Source organism: Brachycentrus maculatus, unplaced genomic scaffold, assembly GCF_059751285.1.
Source record: "Brachycentrus maculatus isolate JH-2025_06_01 unplaced genomic scaffold, ASM5975128v1 h1tg000105l, whole genome shotgun sequence".
Lineage (NCBI taxonomy): Eukaryota > Metazoa > Arthropoda > Insecta > Trichoptera > Brachycentridae > Brachycentrus > Brachycentrus maculatus.
Window position 1 is genome coordinate 570,181 of NW_028280859.1, and position 19,388 is coordinate 589,568.

Here is a 19,388-nt window from a genome sequence, read left to right on the forward strand (position 1 = left end):
ATATATATATGTATTATACATATAGGTGCTATATATTTACTTACATATATGTTTATTTAGAATCGTAATTTATGAACACCAGATCATTTGATTGATGGATCTTTTCAATTATCTTTTCAATTAAAAAAAACAATCTCTCAAAAACGCAGGTACGCCAAAAAAATCTCCAGAAATTTTCGTTTCAAATTGTATCTACGGCGAGACGATGTTCAATGCGCAAGCCGCTGAATCAACAATTCATCAGATCAGATCAATGGCTCATTGCATATGAACGACTCAGTGTTGGTGAATAAGATTCTTTCAAAAGTGAAATCCAGTCAGTCAATCGGTGTACCTGAACATATCATTTAGGTCATTCAAAACGACTCATGTCTCGCCGAAACTAGTTTTTGACAAGCTATATTTACTTACTTACCCAAATCCACTCCCTATGTGAAGCATATGGGATCCACAAACAGCCTCTCCCGTCAGCTGTCAGATCCCTTGCATCCTCCCAAGTCCTTAAGTTCAGACGATAACTGTCGACGGATTATCAGCCTTAGACGTCCTGAGCGGCGAGAACCTGATGCATTGTAAAAGAGGCAAGCTTGATGGCGGCTCTCGGAAGCATGCGAAGTAAATGGCCTAGCTAACTGAATCGCCTTTTCTTGGCAACAGTTGTTACAATGAGGTTCCTCACGAAGGCAAAAATTATTGGCAGGCGTCGAGTCTCAAACCTGAGTGTACGGTTGCTCTTGGCCCTTGTAAGGTGCCATGTCTCATAGCCATACAAGAAAATAAGAGCAATGTAGGCATTATTATTTAAGTGATAGGTAAATTAAAATTTAATAAAATGGACAAATTTTATTTCTCATTTCACAAAAATTTTGCTAATGATAATGGTAATATTAAACATATTAACATAATACACTACACCCCTGTCTCTTAGTCTATTTTTTCACGGAAATTGAATATCGTCATAGGACAAAACACTCTCCCATAATCTAAATTGTTTCCAGAATATTTCAATATTATGATGGCAGTTATTATGAGCGATAACTCCAAAAATGTATTGTTTTTCATTCGCAAATATTTACACGTTTCGTGCGTACGAGTATTTTTTTTGTATGAAAATTAATAAATAATATCGCAATTCAATATCCAAAAACTTTTCCTATTAAAGAAAACATATGTAGGGATATCATTGTTGGACAATTGACTCAAAAATTATGAACGTTACGTCACAAAGCATTGTAGCATTCATAAATTTGCATAGAATTTGACACTGTTTAGTTTTGTGAGTGGAACCTCTCATAACGAGCATAATTTGTTCCAGAATCTTATTCATTAAGCGAAACATATTTGTTATAACTGGCGCGGAAGCCCTGGCTCACAAGTGAATGTTGTAAAAAAGTGACTTGCCCTTTCTCTATCACTCGTTATAAGAAATGTCGCTCGTTAAGCGAGCAAACTTTTCACACTTTTTTACTCGTTATGAGAGGTTCCACTGTACGTTTTTCGAAAATCGTTTGCATTTTTCACGTTTTTACATCAATGAATAAAGTCGCCATAGTAGAATTATTTTGAATGAAGACATCTGTGGAGCGACGTTGAGTTAGGCGGGTATTCGTAATCCTGGCATGAGTGGACTTTGAGTGAAGGCAACATTGAGTGGTTGTCAGCGTTCTTCCGGCCCACCGAAATCTTTGGGGTCCGAAGGAGAGTCGAGAGAGGTTTAGGCTTTCAGGCAGCATTCTCGGTATCCTTGCCATATACCATACATCGTCTCTATTATAGTAATTTCTTCTTACATCCTCATTCTTGACAAAGTCATACCATCGCAATGTCCAGTATTCGCTTCGGAGGCGTATTTAAACCATTCGGTAGTAGGCCTAAACTTTTAAAGCAAATTACTAACGAAAGGAGTGCCTACCTCATCAAATGGTCTCATTATATTAAACGAATTAGCCTTTACTTACTTAAAAACGCTAAATGCTTATATTCATATTCATATGAACATAATTTACCTTTTTAACTACCTAGAATGCAGGAAATTATTTCAACAATATGAAATAATGATATCTAGCCAATCAAACATCGTCATGGGCACGGTGAAGGATTCATGTATCTTATAAAATAAAGATGGCTCGTAGAATTATGTTTCAAATATAAATTCTCTTCTCCGTCTTATTCCTCATTGCTGAGGGTTGTGACCCTTTGCAGAAGCAATGACTCTTCTCCAGTTATCCCTTGACTGCGCTGCACGTAGCGCTCCAACCACTAAGGTGCCTGCTGCTGCCTTAGTTTGATCGGTCCATCGTGTAAGGGATCTTCCTCTCCCTCTCTTTCCCTCCAGGCTACCGATCACAACTAGTCGTTCCAGGCTATCCTCGTTGCCATGCGCATCGTGTCCAAAGTCAAGTTCCTGGCGAATGGACGTCGAGAGAAAATATAATAGACGTCGAGAATTGATACTATCGATAGAATATGATAAACTTTTCAGTATTTTGAATTACCTAAGGTCCAAATGACTCTGAAATTTAGCTACGTCTTATGCAACACCGCTTGTCATGGGCCTACATAAGCTTCAACTTTATATGTTTTATAACCGATACCTACTCGTGAGTGGATTTAGTATTTATTTTTAAAGTTACTATAATTTCATGGAATTCATAAGCGAAAATTCTAGGCAAAAACACTCGACTAACGCAGCTCCTTAGCTCAACCGGTAGAGCAGCGGATGCGTCATCCAAAGGTCTGAGTGCCAATTCCGGATTAGGCAGTCATTTTTTTTTTTGAGATATGTAATACTCTTTCATCTTGTTTTAATACCCTAAATCAATAATAGTTTGTACAAAAATAAAATATTTATATTATTTAATCTCAAAGCGTAGGTACACAATACGCTATGAATGCAATCACAGTTTACAATTATAATTGCAGACAAATATAGATTATCCAACAATACGTACAGCGTGCGTTCCGGTTGCGATGTTTGCGAACCAACTCAATTCTCAAAGTAATCCCAGCGGCATAAATTTGCTTTTCCCACTTGTTCAACGAATTGCTTTCCGACTGAGACTTGACAACTTGACAACTTATCAACTTTTCGGTGGATGTTGCAACTTGCAAATACAAACTTGCATCTTGTCGTTGTCGTCCCTTACCGTTATAATGACATTTATCGGGTCATTATAATGAAACATTCGTTTGTATTTCACAAACTAATGTTTCATTATAATGACTTCACAATTACGCGTCAAATTCAATTTCGACCGGCCGCGCAAAGGGCCAAACGTGTCCACGCGAACATTTTTTGGAGTATGTATTGGAATTTGATTTTGTTTTAGAATATATATTGAAAATATATTTGTATCTTTTTTTACTTCTAACCTTTCAATAACTCCTTTCGTAAAAGATATGGAGGAGGAAGAGTAGGTAGCAATAATATAATAACAGCATTGGCTAGGGCACTCGAGGTTGCGTGCCCGCGATGGTGAACGAGTACATTTGAGGAAATGCCATTTGTAATTTTCATCAATTAACCCTGATTATTTTGTTTCAAGCGTGCGAACGTGATTTAAGAAAGGTTTAGAACATTATTTTACTAGTCTGTAGTTCACACAGATAAGCCGCGATATGTATTCTGTCCGAACAGCGTACATGAGCGATAAAATGTGAGTTATTTATTTTCTTTCCTATCGCGCACATAAATCAGGAAGCCAACTTAAAAAAAAATTAAAACAGTTATATGTGAACTTTACGCGCTTCCCAAATCGATGATTTATTTATCAAAGTGAACCAGTGAACGTGGTGGAATGAGCGTTGTTGTTTCAAAAATAAATAAAAGAGTACTTCGTTTTGAGTTATTACCAAATGTGTTACTGTCTTGAATTTACGAGTAGTTTTTTCTGCAGGTAATAGATAAATTCATCAATTGAATGATGGATCTTTCGTCGGATAAATCACGCCAAATTTTCAAGAAAAAAAAACGTCAAGAGATTTTATTATCGCGATTACAAACCTTTTCTTTACATTTTCAGCCCAAAACCAGTAAATCAATTTATCGGAGAATCAGTGGATCGATGAATCAATGAAACAGTAAGCCAGTGAACGGGTCAGTATTAGTGAAAGGGATTCATTCAAAATTTTGATCCAGTCACTCAATCAATACCCTAGTACCTACTTATATAATGCATAAAGCGTGCATATTTATAGTTATTCTCCCAAATAAGTTTTAAAATATTCTAATGGAATACAACAATTCAACGAAAAAGCGAAGCGAAATAAAAATCATACTGTCTAGGCAACTAAGAGAAGGGCACATTCTTTTTCTTTCTAGCAAATTTCATTTCTCTACTAATTTTAATTTACAATACACTAAGCCTCCACACGAACGAACGTTTTCCATGTGAGTTTTTGATTGGCGTTTGCCTTTTTGGGAATACCGAATTAATTCATAAATGAATATTTTCCCACTAAAGTGGGTACTCTTGTTTATAATCTTTGGTGAATAACATTAACCCTTTGGTTACTAGGAGTTTTTGGGTTACTATGCCAGAAAAGGCTTGGTCATGTACTCCGCATGCCACCCGAGATTCTTAATCAAGATTCTTAATTCTTAATCAGGTCCGCGCCGCCCAGGACGACCACTGCTGACAAGTCTGAACTTCAGGACGCGGACCTGACTTGGGGGGATGCAAGGGAACTGTCAGTTGACTGAAAAGCCTGGAGACAGTTTGTGGACTACATGTGCTTCACACAGGGAGCTGTAGGGAGTGTAATATTACAACTAACAGTAAGGTGTAAATGAACAATAATTGTAAATTTCGATGTTTGATGTAATTCGAAAAAAATGCACAACCCTGAAGGAATCCCTAACATACAGTCCAAAATGTTTCTGAAAATTTTTTTAAATCATGACGTCAGATCCGACGGATCCGGTCAAAGATTTTATACTAGTGATCCGGTATTTCTCGCTAGAATTCCGATATATCAGATATTGGTCACCAAAGGGTTAAAGTTAGGACAAGTGAGTTTTCTGCCAACGTTTTTGACTTTTTTATTTATTTTTTATTCATTTTCATCTTTAAAGCATTTATTTCATCTTATTTGGAAACGAACGTATCCAAAACCAAAACCATATTCCGAATCAAGATTCCAAAAGCAAAAATCGCTCGCTTGCGGGGGGCTTAAACTACCAGCGCTAGTATATACAGCACTTTCCTCCAATCATTCCAATCTTCCAAATGACATAAGTCATAGACAAAAAACACCTTGATTATATGTCAAACATGGCGGTTTCCCGGTAATGGAATCGCTTTCGTTTAACATTTTCAGTATATAAGTAAATTTGCCTTGACGTTTTCAATGTTGCGTGGTGCCTTCCTTAATCGGGCATACCTTTGTGTTGCTACGTAGAGCAATTTTTATCTCGTCATTTTTACCAACGAATGAAAAGCCGCCAAAACGTGTTTTGTTTACTATTTATATGATTTATTGGATAGATTTATATCCTGATCTGCATTAAAAGTCGCAGTAACTCCTTCCGCTGAAAATGGACTCCAATGAAGAATTTGATTTCGATTTGAATAGTGAGAACAATCAAATATCTTCCGATGTCAATTTCGAGAATTCGGAAACCTTTCCGGCCCAAAGTAACTTTATTTACTTTCCTCGTGATCTTAACACGACCTGATTATAAATTATTTTATTTATTCTCGTATTGATTTCAGAAAATGACAGCCAAGAAACTTATTGCGAGGTTATGAGCCAGAGAATTGATACGTTAGATGATCTACGACCGAGAGAAAGTCAGTCAATATTTTCTCAGAGTACAGAATATAAAATACCTGATAATTTGGATATAAGCAGCGACAGTATGGTGACTTCAAATGATGTAAGAAAAATATTTTGTAAAAAAGTGTTGCAAGAAACTGATGCCGCTTTCAATGTTGGCCAATATGAAGCATTAAATAAACATATTTAAAAAAAGCTTTTTATGTATTTTGTCATAATTTCTGTACAGCTTTTATTAATTATCATTGTTGAGTTACATCGCTAAGTAATAAAGGCTTTTTAGTCCACCTCCACGGTGTATAGGTCAGCTTATTTAGTTACCATACTATAAACTTTCCATAATCTCCTACGAAACAGCACCCCAATGTAATATTCCACATTTTTGTTATTTACGAATAATGTTCCGCTTGCCTCTTTTCATAAATTGTTTAAAACATTTGTTGGTGCATTGTTATATATTGATTTTATTTTATCCAGGTGGAAGTTGTAGCAAAACTAGATCCATTAGTAATTTTGGAAACTGAAACGGATTCTACTATTGAAAAAAATTCAGCCATCACAATTTCTGATTCATCAGGTAATTAAACTACTATCATATGTTCCCTTATTTTAGACAGAAATAAATATATTATCAACAAAAATAAAATATGTTATGTTGTATAAATTGCACACCTGCTTTTTAGACTATCGCAATTCGAATTTTGGCAATTCAATATGAATAGATCTAATGTTTCAGTTCTGTCTAGAAAATATTTTTTTTATCAATATTTTTGTCGAAACATTTTCGGTTGGTCTATATTTAAAAAAAAAACAGTTTTTTTACGGTTGTACTTATGCTTTAAAACTATGAAATTTATTTTTACTCTATTTTATTTCCAACTATTTCCATTTCAGCTTTCTTTATTCCTTTTTTATTTACATTTTAGAAAAGATGGAATTATCTCTAACAAATAGAAGAAAGTCTTCGGAACTTACTCCGATCCCATGTAAAAAAAATTGCCCTTCAACAACCAATCTCACCCCGGGATCCTCCACCTCGCTAGAAAATTCTCCTCAAGTAATGCGAGATGTTATTTCCTCCCGATGCACCCCTTCCAAGATTCGCCGTATAAACAGTGATAATGTCACTAAATTCTTTAGTGTTCCCGTCAGAACTTCCCCGAGAACGAAGCGAAGCAATAGTTATAATACTTGTTGCGAAGAACCATCTCCCAAACCGGGCCGGAGATTAAAGAGGTCTCTTAGCTCCGATATCGATGTAAGAGTCAGACAAAAAACACAATCGAGGTTCTCACCGGACTTCTTTAAAAATATGGCTAATATCCCCGAAGTGGATTGCACCTCGGATCGGCTCGAGAATGATAAGCTGAAGCCTGCGAGTCCCGCAATAACAAACAGAGAATATACTCAATCTGGAGAATCTCAGAGCTTTGATGCTGGTGATTCGCAAAACATTAAGTTGTATTTGTCCCCCTCGACTATGGAGGTAGATAGCCCTAAGGACGAAGAGCCCCGAGACAGCAAAATTATGTCGCTTCAAGGTTCTAAATGCGTTAAGAGCGCGGATGCGGCTCATTTAAACGAAAGCGACCACAGTTCTGCGGAATTATCCAACGGTAATGTGGAAAAACATTCCTCTTCGGGCGGAACGATCGACCAAGATAGCACCGCATCTGTAGAGCTAGATTCCCCGTATAATGCCGATCTTCCGACTAGTTTAAATCTTAAACCTAAGCCTTATTTATCTAACGGATATTCCTCTTCCACGCCAGAAAATGGTCCCTTCACCGAAGGCTCTCTCCTGAAGAAATCCTTTCACATCAGCGACAGCGAAGGGGACAATACTCCGCCATTTGTAGATTATAATAAACTCCCTGAAGGCCATTCCAAACTGTCCAACAACTCTAAATCGGATACCAGCATTAGAAACAATTCCTCAAATTCCTCTTTAAATAACGGTCACTCCAACGGTTCTCACTACTCTAACGGCGGTCATTCGAATACTCCCACTTTCAACATACAGGTGTATACGGATGACAATAACGACTTCCTGTCCATGTTTATAGTCAAGACGGACAATGTTTTGGGAAATCAAACCCTGAAAGAATACCAGAGACTGTCGAGAAGACTGACGGTGGATCCGTACGCGGGGGACGTGTCCAAGAGCTGCTCCCCGTCCAGCGTAACGAGCGGCGGGCTGCTGCAGCTGCCCGTGCACCCCCGCTCCTCCTTCACCTCCACCGCCAGCTCCTCCTCCTCCTCCTCGTCCCGCACCAGCGACGGCGCCTTCGTCATCCCGCAGCTGCCCAGGAAAACTCTATCCTTCATCCCGACATCCGTCAAAGGACTGCTCGCCCTCAAGCAGAAACTCGACGAAATCATCGCCAGCCTTTCCGAAGTCTACGGCGGGGAAGAAGTCGCCCAGTCGCCCGCGGAAGTTAATAATTCCGACAATTCTCGAGAAATCCATAAAAGTCCCGAAAAAACTGAAAACGATTGCAATCGTACGACTCCTAAAAGTTCCAAGAAAAAAATTCAAACAAAAACAAAACGGGTATTGTCTGGAAAAAAATTCTTTATTGTCAAAAAATCGGATCTTTCCATTACTAACGAAGAAATACAAGAATTGGAAAGTATCAATTCTCCCGAAATGATCCCCACCGAGCCAGATAAGTGCCAGTCATCTCACACCCATTTCAAATTGGAGAAACGCCCCATTTCTGACGAGAATAGAAACTCGCCGAAAACGACACCTCGAATCAGAAAGTTAAAGTCGGCCTCACCCGCTGTAAGTTCTACCGTCGCCGAAAGCGCCATCCCCGCTCTTATTTCTGAAGAAGCCCAATATCCGGAGGGCAATCTGGTTTTGGCAAAATGGGTGGATAAAAGATATTACTCGGGGAAAGTGAAACAGGTTCTGGACAGCAATAAGTACTGCATTCAGTTTGACGACGGCCAGTTGAAAACTCTTCTGGATGATTTTATCATCTTTGGCAACATGACGGAACTTCCGCTGGTCGGACAGTCCATTTACGCAATGGTGGACGACCAACAGAATTACGAGCCGAGTTTGGTTTTAGGAATTGAAAAGACGGAAGCGGGAACTGTGTGCTATAAATGCACTACGGATAGGTTAGTTACTTCTTTTACATTTATTCTATGACTGGTTAGTAATGCTTTTAAATTCTAAAAGTAGTTCAGGGCATCAATTACCTACGGAAGTTAAAGTTTGAACTTTGTAATGTATATTAACTTCTGGGCTTTAATTTTAATGACTGGCATTTTTAAATCGCCTGTGGATTTTTTACACAGTTTAAACAGCACACTCACGCAACCCTCATACAGTCCTTGCAAAGCAAAACACCTGCCACAAAAATAAATAAATTCAGTATAATCATAAATGGTTTTTTGATTTACATCTGAGGTCATCTGAACACTTAAATTTACTGTAATGATATCAAATGCACCACAAGACCGCACGTGAGTATCGAGCAACAAAATTATTGTTTCCGAAAATCTCTATTCTACTTTGTAATATTGAAACAGACCTAAACAGTCTCCCTTTAATTACAATTTTCTTGTCGCAAATATAATGAGTAATTATTTTATGGATCAGATACATAAATTCTCTTACAGCTGGGACTCTACATTTGATTAATTTATAAATGTGTGTTCAGGAATAACATGGTGATGGTGGTGGCATCGGAGATCTACCTGACAGAGGACCAGGCCAAGTCGTTCAAGGAGTCCAACCCTCCCAAGTCCCCGCACTCGGCGCCCGGCACGCCGCGGCGGCGCGTGCACCGGGAGCTGGACCTGGACAATATCATCCAGGGTCCTCGCAGCGCCCGCCTGCGGGACAAGGGAGGCTCTCACAAGGGAGTGCTCAACTCGCCGTCCAGCCCCAAGGCTTCCACTTCATTAGGTGACTCTTAACTTACACATACATATTTGACTGCTTTAGATAAAACTATATCAGACATCTCTTTTTTTATTAAAAAAGATAAATATTTGTGTTTTTAGTATTCACAAAAATACTTCAATTTCATACTATTTCTGTGATCCTAAGCGACTCATTATTAGAAATAGGTTTCATTATTAGAAATAGGTAATTGTGGTAGAGGGTTCGAATTGAGAAACTCTGGCTCAAGAGTCCGCGACACTAACCACGGGATCACAACACGACACAATTTTTCTTTGGTCTCCATTGTTATGGCATGTCTTATTTTATTATCAATTTAAGAATCAAATTTACATTTGTTTGACATCTTAGGGGTTATAGTTGGATAGAAGCTCAACTGTGGAACTGGCATTGCGGGTTTGATTCCCTAGCACAGCAAGACGACAGCATAATGCAGTACCCTTTTTTTAGATTGTTATTTACATGCTTATAATGTACAAGGTTTATAGATCATTATGTGGATTTTTGTTTTTTCTTACTTAAAAAAAGTTGTTTTATTTTAATCTGTGTTGGGAACAGGAGGGATAATCTAGTGTGGGCCAATCACAAACTTTTCATTTGCTCATTGCTGGAAGAAAACCACATAAATCTCCTAAGGAGAAACCGGACTGTTGGCTGTCATCAGCAGACCTTCCGGTCCGCTAGAAGAGAGTTGGGCATTTTGTGTCATGTATGATACCAAAATGCAGCACCCTTTGCTAACCATAATGTGACGGTCCCCAGGAGGCCGGGGCCGCGGCAGCCGCAGGATGGGGGGCACGCCCAAGCGCCGGCAGGAGAGCGAGAGCAGCGAGGGGGGGGACAGCCGCGCCTCCAGCGGGGCCCTGGAGGAGGTGGCAGGGGTGCAGCCCGAGGTGCAGAAGACCCCGCGCAAGATACACGGCATCCGCGGTAACTTCCCATCCTTTCATATAGACATCCGAAACATCGCTATGCGCTCTCGGAACACTGAGACAATGTTCATAAGGATATGTACTGTGTGTATTTTTCCCGCATTTAATTCATTCAAAAACATAAAATGGTAACACTCCATTTATCATTCATCGTTCACTTTGTGTACCACTTAAAAACACTATGTCATGACTACTGGTTTCGGCATAATCATTCCATCATCATTTGACAAATGTAGTCTGTTATATTACCATACCACAAAGTTAACGATGCTTTTGATATGCAAAATATTACCTGTTTTTTTTATACCATACAATAGTCCACTTCTAGTTTAACATTTTGATTTCTTGGAAGGAATTTTTCTCTTTAACCCTCTTACGCATTGTATCAGTCCAGGGTAGTATTCAATCAATATTAGAGTGAAAAATCACTCGTAATATTTTGATTCCCTTGTTAATCAAAACCTCCGGCAAAGAATCGTGTAGTTAAATGAAAAAAATGAACCTAATATTGAAATTTTCAAATAGCTCAACACTGAGTCAGACATGAGTTGTGGTTGTGATGAGTGAGTTGTGTTGCAGCTGTGGACCTGCCCATCAAGGGAGCCTCCAAGCAGGTGGTGGCCGGGAGGAAGTGCTCCAAGGTGACCAAGTTCGATTGCGACGAGAACACCGTCATGAAGCTGGGGCCCATCCCCCCCGAGGGCAGCACCTTCTTCAGCGGCCTTCACTTCCTTCTCACCTGCACAGACCTCCCCAGACCGAGGGTAACTAAATGCATTTATGAAATCAATCTTTTATAATTAGACTAGCGTGTACCCGGCATCCGTTGCAACGCCACTCAAAAAAATAAACACGAGTTTATGAAAGCGCCTCGTCGGAAGCCTCTCGCCTTCCAATTGAATCCAATTGAAGTCGGACTTGAGGCGAGGCCGGAGCCAATCAGAAGCGATAAGCTTAGGTTAAATTTTTCTTTTTTTAGTTAATGTTTTACTTAGTAAATACCACTATTTCTTAAAATCTACTGTGACACGTGTTTCGATGCATTCCGCATCATTTTCGGTGTTTGAAAATCATTGAATGCACCAAAACACGTGTCACAGTAGATTTTAAGAAATAGTGGTATTTACTAAGTAAAACATTAATTAAAAATGGATAGATTTTACCACTGTGACTGCCGAATCAATTAATAAAATTAAGTTTTTGTTGCCTAAATTTGACAGTGTGTAAATCGGCCATATGTGTTTTTATTTATTGTAGTGCTTTTGGATACACAATGTTTTTTGTCTTTCTATCTGGCGCGTACACAAATAATCAGAAGGTTTTCAAACGCGTCAGCAGGCCACATACAGTTGTCCATGTAAGAAGCATGGATTTCTTACCTAAAGTTGACCATGGAGAAGCATTCCTATTTTATTCTCAATAGGATAAGAGTACCTGGTAAAAAGTTTTCATTAAGTGATAAATTTATTCCAAAATCAAATTCTGTTTGTAAACAATGGACAGTGTTTAATAAATATGACATTTAACTCCCACATGCTTACAGTTTCGTACAGTTTTTTTATGGTTAAAATACTTTTCACATGTTGTCATGTGATTGTTTTAATACAGTTACCTCCGCGAGAATGTAATGAAGATATTTTGAAAGTTTCAAACATTTCCTATGCTTAATATAGCAACGCATCAAGTACAAACAAACAGACGGAACATTTTTTATATATATATATAGATATTTCTTGATAGAATACCATCAAAGTTAAACTTTGTACCCTTATTTACAAATTGTATTTTTAATTATATTATATAAATTTACGGATCAACTTATTAACACACTTCGGACGGGAAAGGTATTTCTACCCGTGCAGTTGATAGATGCTTAAGAACGGGAATGGTATTTTTGCCTTTTGCGCCGGCCTCATTTCAAAGTCAGAAAAAAGAAATTACATATTTAATGTTTTTACATATGTGAATATTATATACCAATCTCTTTATTAAGGTCTTAACTATATGTACATATTTATCAAGTGGCCAGCAGTCCGCTTGCGTAAAAAATACCCGTCCGAAATGTGTTACGAATTGGGTATAAAAAGCCTAAAAAAGTTAAGACAAAAGACGAAAAGTAAAATTTAGAGAAAAATGGTCAACAGCTCGGATGACACTTCTTCGAAACCCTTATCCGCACCCCAATGGTGCATAGGGCACTGCATCATATAAACGCAATGTTATCTTGATCGTTAATACATGAAGGAAAGGTGATCAGCCCTCCGCTTCAGGTACCAGTCCAGGGTTATATTGAATAAATATTAGAGTGAAAAATCACTTTTATTTATTTGACCCCCCCCCCTGGGAATCAAACCCGGGACCTCCAGAACGGTAGCCGAGCGCGCTGACCATTGCACTATGGAGGCGGATGAAATTAGATAGTAAAATTTATTTAAATGGTAATTTTTAGGATAAGCAATCGTCCCCCAAAAACTGGAGCGACAGCTCGCAGTGCACGGAGTCCTCCCCCAGCACGGAGAAGGACGAGGACAACATGCTCGCCAACATCCCCTTCCAGAAGGAGCGGCTGCGGGAGCAGTTGGAGCGGGCGGGCGGCACAGTGTACAGCCACTTCGAGGACATCCCCAAGAGCAGATACGCCGCCTGCAAGCTCATCGTGCCGCGACCCTGCCTCACCGCCAAGTACATCCAGTGCCTGGGAGCCAACATCAAGGCGCTCTCCTACCTGTGGGTCATCAACAGCTGCCTGGAGAACAAGGCCATGGACCAGAACGAGTTCATCCTCCCCACTGGCTATTCCTTCGAGAAAAATCGCTACATCAGATGGAAGGTGACTGGTTTTTTTAAGAAATCATTAATTCAATTACTCTTCTAATTCTTATACGCTATCGACGGTGTATAAAGCATCGGATCATATCAGCTCAGTGTTTATCTTCACTATGATGCCGATCGGTTCTGCGCAGATACCAGTTTACGGTTACATTGAATAATTATTGCTTATAGTGAAAAATAACCGATATTCCCCGGGATTTAAACTCGAAATCTCTGGCTTACCGACCACTACACTAAGTGAATAAGAATTAACCTAACCTAATAATTAAAAATATTTATATTTATATCTCTTCTTCAAACTCTTATCCGCACCCCAATGGTGCATAGGGCACTGCATCAAATAAACGCAGTATTATGTTGACCGTTAACACACGAAGAAAAGGTGGTCAGCCCTCCACTTCAGGTACCAGTCCAGGGTAATATTAATTCACCGATATTTATTTGACCTCCCCCCCTGGGAATGAAACCCATGACCTCCAGAACGGTCGCCGAGCGTGGTAACGTGTTAACACTGCGGAGGCGGATTTATATTATAACCTATTAATAAGATTGAGCGGTTGCAGATATCACTGACGGAGCGCGGGAGCGCCACCCCCTTCAAGGACAAGCTGATCCTGCTGTGCAGCGACAACGACAACTTTACAAAGTTCTGGGAGCGCGTGTGCAGTCTGGCCGGCGCCAACACGCGGATCCTCACCGAGGACAACATGGAGCTGGGCAGCGGCGTGGCCATCGTCACCGAGTGCGACTGCCCTCACGAGGTGCAGAACAAGGCCGGCCTGGAGGGCGTGCCGCTGGTCTCCACCTCCTGGGTCGTGCAGTGCCTCATCGAAGGGAAACTTCTCAGCTTCCAGGGCAGTCAGAAGTATAACTTCGCTTACAACGAGACCGACTGAACTCCTTTCCAATTAACTATATCTAAATCTTTGTAAACACAAACACCAGATTCAATCGAGACATATTATAGATGTTTCCACAGCCACTAAGCAATTTTTAACACATTGTTTGCGGGAAAAGCTTAAAAGCGTCTTTTACATACTATTGGTAGAGAATGGGAGACGCTTATAAGAGTTCTATTTGCTCACTTTTGGTAGGGCGCGAGAGACCCTGAAAAAATTGTACAGATGGGTATTGGGTTTGCGGTTACTTGTGATTAGTATACTGAGAGTCGGGCGGCAGACTGTCTGAGTATAATTAGGGTCGGGGTAGATGAAAAAATCTCCCGAAAACAATGTGTTAATAATGGAATATGAATGTCTGGGCTTCTACAGAGTTTACTACCTGAAATTGGCTGATTTAAGTGTGTTATGTGGTAATGACTTCAAGGGACTCGTACACATTAGAAGTGTCCAAGTGGCACAAGCTAGTACATACAAGTATGGTACAAGTTGTAGGGTGTAACAATGACGGATCTTAAGCCCCATGTTGATTACGTAGGGAAGTTTATGTTCCAACTATGTGGTATAAGTAACTTTAACTTCACTTCTAGACATTTACTTCTAGTGAAAAAAGTTTTTTACAAAATGTAAGCAATGTTTAAACTATATACCTACTTGGTATTTTATTACTGTGGTAGACAGTGTATAAATTATCACTGCCCTGTAAAAGCCTAGACATACATATTCCCTACTTAAAAAAAAGCTTCACATCTGTTGAGACATCTTTATATATATGTACTTTCTAACTGATTGATATTGTCTTCTGACATTTCTTAGCCGAACTGAATTTTATTGTAAACTTTTAAAAATTAAAACACTATTTATTTATTTATCTTTGATGCCTAAATTAAGGATACATAAATGGTTAGTGTTTTTTTTTAAATTTATGATGAAGTCCTTTCTTAAATTTTGAATGACAATCGTTATTTTGTATATTTATATTAGTTTGTAAGTGTTGAAAGATAAGAGAAAGGCAGACAGACGCACGCATACCGGTGCCTGACAACTGTGTTTTATTAAAATTCTAGTCAGTGACAGAAATTACAAATAGTATTCAGAGCTGCCTAAAATAAATGTCAATTTTGCAGGTCATTAAAAATGTATATGTATTACTACAGCATTTAAATTAAAATTACTCTTTTGCAATACATTTGTACCGCCTCAATGTCCGCCTAGAAAAGAGCCCAAATATAGGTCATATTTACTAGTCTTGCAACACAGCGTTCACCCAATTATTTTATATTTGTGCAGCTCATATAATGTTTCACGCCTTTTGTTGTTGAAACTTTTAAAAAGTCGTAGCGGCATTAATACGACACCTATATATTTTTTTTAATTACTAAATTTCCTCAGTGAATTTCCTCACATAATCAAATGACCAATTACTTTTATTATGTATTATGCAGTGGTCGTCAGTATTTTCAGATTTTATTTATTGTTATTGGTTTTGTGTTTTGCAAACATTTAAAAATGTCATAGTCAGCTGTTAAGCTTTCATTTTTCATGTGTCGCGTGATGCTTGTCCATGTTCAATGTATCGAGGGAATAAATTGATATTTTTTCAAGAAGTTTTGGCCAGGAATTGAAAAAAGCATATAATTAGTGTAAAATTTATCATATAATTTCAAAGCAATAATTAGGGTTGACGTGCAATTATAAACTTGTATTTTCAAAGATAAAATAAAAATTAAGTCATGCGAAATTTGGATCAACTAATAGAAAAGCAGAAATGCCTTCGAGTTACAATTTTACGAAAATGGTGCCGAATAAATTATCCAAAATTATTATTATTTATTAAATGTATGCCATAGACACTTATAAATTATCATTAGAAATCTGTTAAAGATAAATTATTACCAGTCGCCATATTAAAAAGATATACATATTTGATTATAATTTTTAAGCATGTGGGTCCTGAAAGTGTAATTTACTAGCAGAAATGATGAGTTATAAATGGATGAGGGTATTATACAAGGTGTTAGGATCTGGTTAGTCTATTTTTTGTATGGACTTTTCGTTACAAGGTCAAACTTTTGATGAAATCACAGTATACCTCCAAATCATATGTAATAATGTATGTATATTTTTTTGTTCATTGTCAACATTTTTTTTCTTTAAATATATATTTTTTTATATCTCGATAAATGCCATTATGTGTAAATATTTGAAGGGATTGTGTTAAGGTACTTTTTGTTGATTTTTATTGCTTTTGGACTAGAATTGGACAAAAATAATTTACCCAAAATAAATTTATGTAAAATTGCATTGCATGCGTTACTTTCGGTGAAACTATGTATGTTTAACATTCAAGACTGAATACATTTAATTACATTGATTGATTCCGCAGTCACTTTGAGGTAATATCTATCCATTTTTTATTGATTTAAGTTCAAATTTGAAGATTTTTACTAAAGCAATTTGTTGCAATATTGATTTTTATTTTATTTTTTATTGAATTGTGTCTTGTTTAATATACCAATGGTTTAAATCACATCACTGAGCACTCATATTCAATTTATGTATTAATTGTTAAATCAAACATACATTTTTTGAGTCTACTAAGTTGTATTTTATTGTTGAAAATACACAAAATATTGTGACCATTGTTTCGCCTAGTTATGGCATTTTCAAACGAATGAAATTTTGGACATTCGTTTGAAATGCCATAACTAGGCGAAACAATTGTCACAATATTAATTTTTATGTGTTTTTAACAATAAAATACAACTTTGTAGATCAAAAAATCTGTGTTTAATTTAACAATTTATAAATAAATAAAACGCCAAATCAATAAATTGAACAAAAAAACTCATGTTCAAAATAACTTCTTCTCACCCTTATCCGCCCCCAAATTTTGCATAGAACTTTGCATCAAATTGATGCAATGTTATGTTTATCATTAATTATATGAAGGCAAGGTGATCAGTCTTACGCTCCGAGTACCAGTCCAGGGTAATATTAAATAAATATCAGAGGAAAAAAAAACTTGTATGTTTATTTTGACTCTCTCCTGGGAATCGAATCCGGGAACTTCGGCATAGTAGCCAAATTCTGTAACCACTGACAAAATATCAAATGAATTTTTTTTATAACTTCATAAAATTTTTATTTCATTTGGCTATAATAAAATTATTTTCAAAATTAAAACACTCCTTATGATCCCTTAGCTTTGTAACATTATTAGAATTTAAAATTTAGTTTTTTGTATATTACTTTTGGATTGATTTGTAAATAATTTTGATATTTTTTTGGGAACAATTGTAAAAATTCATTATTGATCTGAATGACTCTACATACTCGACAAATTAACAACAAATATCTCATCGCAACAGTAACACCTCGTGTTACAGATCCTCAATTACTGGGCAGTCCATAGCTTTACAAAAGTTGTCATATCTTAGTATGTCTTAATCATATTCCAATATTAACACCATCAAAAATACTTCATCTTGGCTATTAAAGCAAGTAGGAAAGTCAAATATATAAACACAAATGTTTTGTATGGCCAGCGTCACAACCAGGGAAACATGAGATATCGCTCACTCCTTTCAAGAACGTCATAAATCAAAAATCGTCAATTTTCAGTTGTGCATGTATTCGGAATGCTCAGAAAAGTGCTTTATATTCCAGCAAAAGAGGCATATTTTTAACTTAATATTTACCAGCTACAGGGCAGAAAATGTTGTTTTTGCATTTTGAAGAAAATGTATTGGTTAATTATTTTTATAAATAAATTAAATATTTCTCAAATTTAGAAAAAACTTTCAGGTTTTACCTAAAAAGATCTGTTGCACAGTAAAAAGTTCAATAAGTGGGTTGATATTTATTTTTAATACATTGTGTTATATTTTTAAACTTTAAAATCGTTCTCCTGAAAAATCAAGTATTTTGATTTATGACGTTCTTGAAAGGAGTGAGCGATATGTTAATACGGTTGTGGCAGTCAAAAGGTTAAGTGCATATTTAGATCACATAAATAATACTCAGTATGTAAAGCAAAACGATAATTCATTGTCAAGTGCAGAACCTCACTAGAAATACCAGTCATATTAAACAAGTCACAATATATACATATTTAGAAAGTATAATATATCAGTATTCAGTCTGAAAGAGAGAAAAAAATATTTCTAAATCAACTCGATGCTTGTTATGTTATTTATATATCATATCATTGTTAGTAAAAGATTAAATAATTTTTTTATGTACACATTTGTTTCTTCAGTTCCTCGTTTTTTTAGAATTAACCGTCATTTGTACACTGGCCCTTTCCCAGCAAAACATCATAAACACCAGTTTAGTTTAGTTTAGTTTGGGTAGGATGGTTTTGTTTTAGGAGATCCACTCAAAATAAACATACACATGATATGGAAAAAAAATTACGCTTTGGAGCAATTCTTGTAGTGTCCTTGTATTCATCATACATTTATAACCTAACCTAACTGCTGATTGTTTTTTTTAGTATGTATGTAACAATGTAATAGTATGTATTTGTTGAATATTCCGGTTCCAGAATTTTTGTTTGGTTAATGTAATTGCATTCATTTTATAGATTTTTGTTTACATTCCGTATTATGAAAGAATCTACGAGTAAAATTTATTAAATTTGTATAAAAAATGTACATATTCAATTTTAAATTTCAATTTGATTTCTTCAGTCACAAATTGTTTGATGCTTCGTTTTCTGTGTACTTATATATTGTGATGTATTTGTAATATTTTGAGCTTGTACTGTTGAATTAAAAATTTAATATTGACATTGTTCGGTGTTTTGTGTTGAAGTGCATGAAATTTATAAATAAAAGATATGGAGTTTTAATTCCTTTTTCACTGTTTATTATGTATATTGATTGTAGATAAGTTTAGGGTATTATCGCTATAACAAGACAATTAATACTACTCCTTTTCCAATCTGTAAAGATATGAAGGATTAAACTCAACATTTAAATTGGCCACCCAAACACTTGTAGAGTTATACTCTACTTCTGA

At 36.8% G+C, this 19,388-nt stretch overlaps 1 protein-coding gene across 2 annotated transcripts; it reads left to right on the top strand.

The window, feature by feature from the left end:
• Window positions 1–5,258: 5,258 nt before the first annotated feature.
• Window positions 5,259–19,203, top strand: LOC148310102 (uncharacterized). 2 transcript variants are annotated; one of them, XM_088258941.1, is made up of 9 exons: window positions 5,259–5,636; window positions 5,715–5,878; window positions 6,256–6,355; window positions 6,705–8,910; window positions 9,456–9,703; window positions 10,463–10,630; window positions 11,212–11,396; window positions 13,082–13,462; window positions 14,028–19,203. In XM_088258941.1, the coding sequence occupies exons 1-9, from the start codon at window positions 5,537–5,539 to the stop codon at window positions 14,358–14,360; spliced, it is 3,885 nt and encodes a 1,294-aa protein (XP_088115067.1). In that variant the 5' UTR covers window positions 5,259–5,536; the 3' UTR covers window positions 14,361–19,203. The 2 variants fall into 2 exon arrangements, with proteins under 2 accessions (XP_088115067.1, XP_088115068.1); XM_088258942.1 differs by lacking the exon at window positions 10,463–10,630.
• The last annotated feature ends 185 nt before the right edge of the window (window positions 19,204–19,388 follow it).

Excerpts from the sequence above, each read along its gene's own strand:
- LOC148310102 (XM_088258941.1), top strand. The coding sequence starts at position 5,537 with ATGGACTCCAATGAAGAATTTGATTTCGATTTGAATAGTGAGAACAAT. Across the intron at positions 5,879-6,255 it reads GTATGGTGACTTCAAATGAT|GTGGAAGTTGTAGCAAAACT; the intron begins GTAAGAAAAATA and ends TATTTTATCCAG. Across the intron at positions 6,356-6,704 it reads CACAATTTCTGATTCATCAG|AAAAGATGGAATTATCTCTA; the intron begins GTAATTAAACTA and ends TTTACATTTTAG.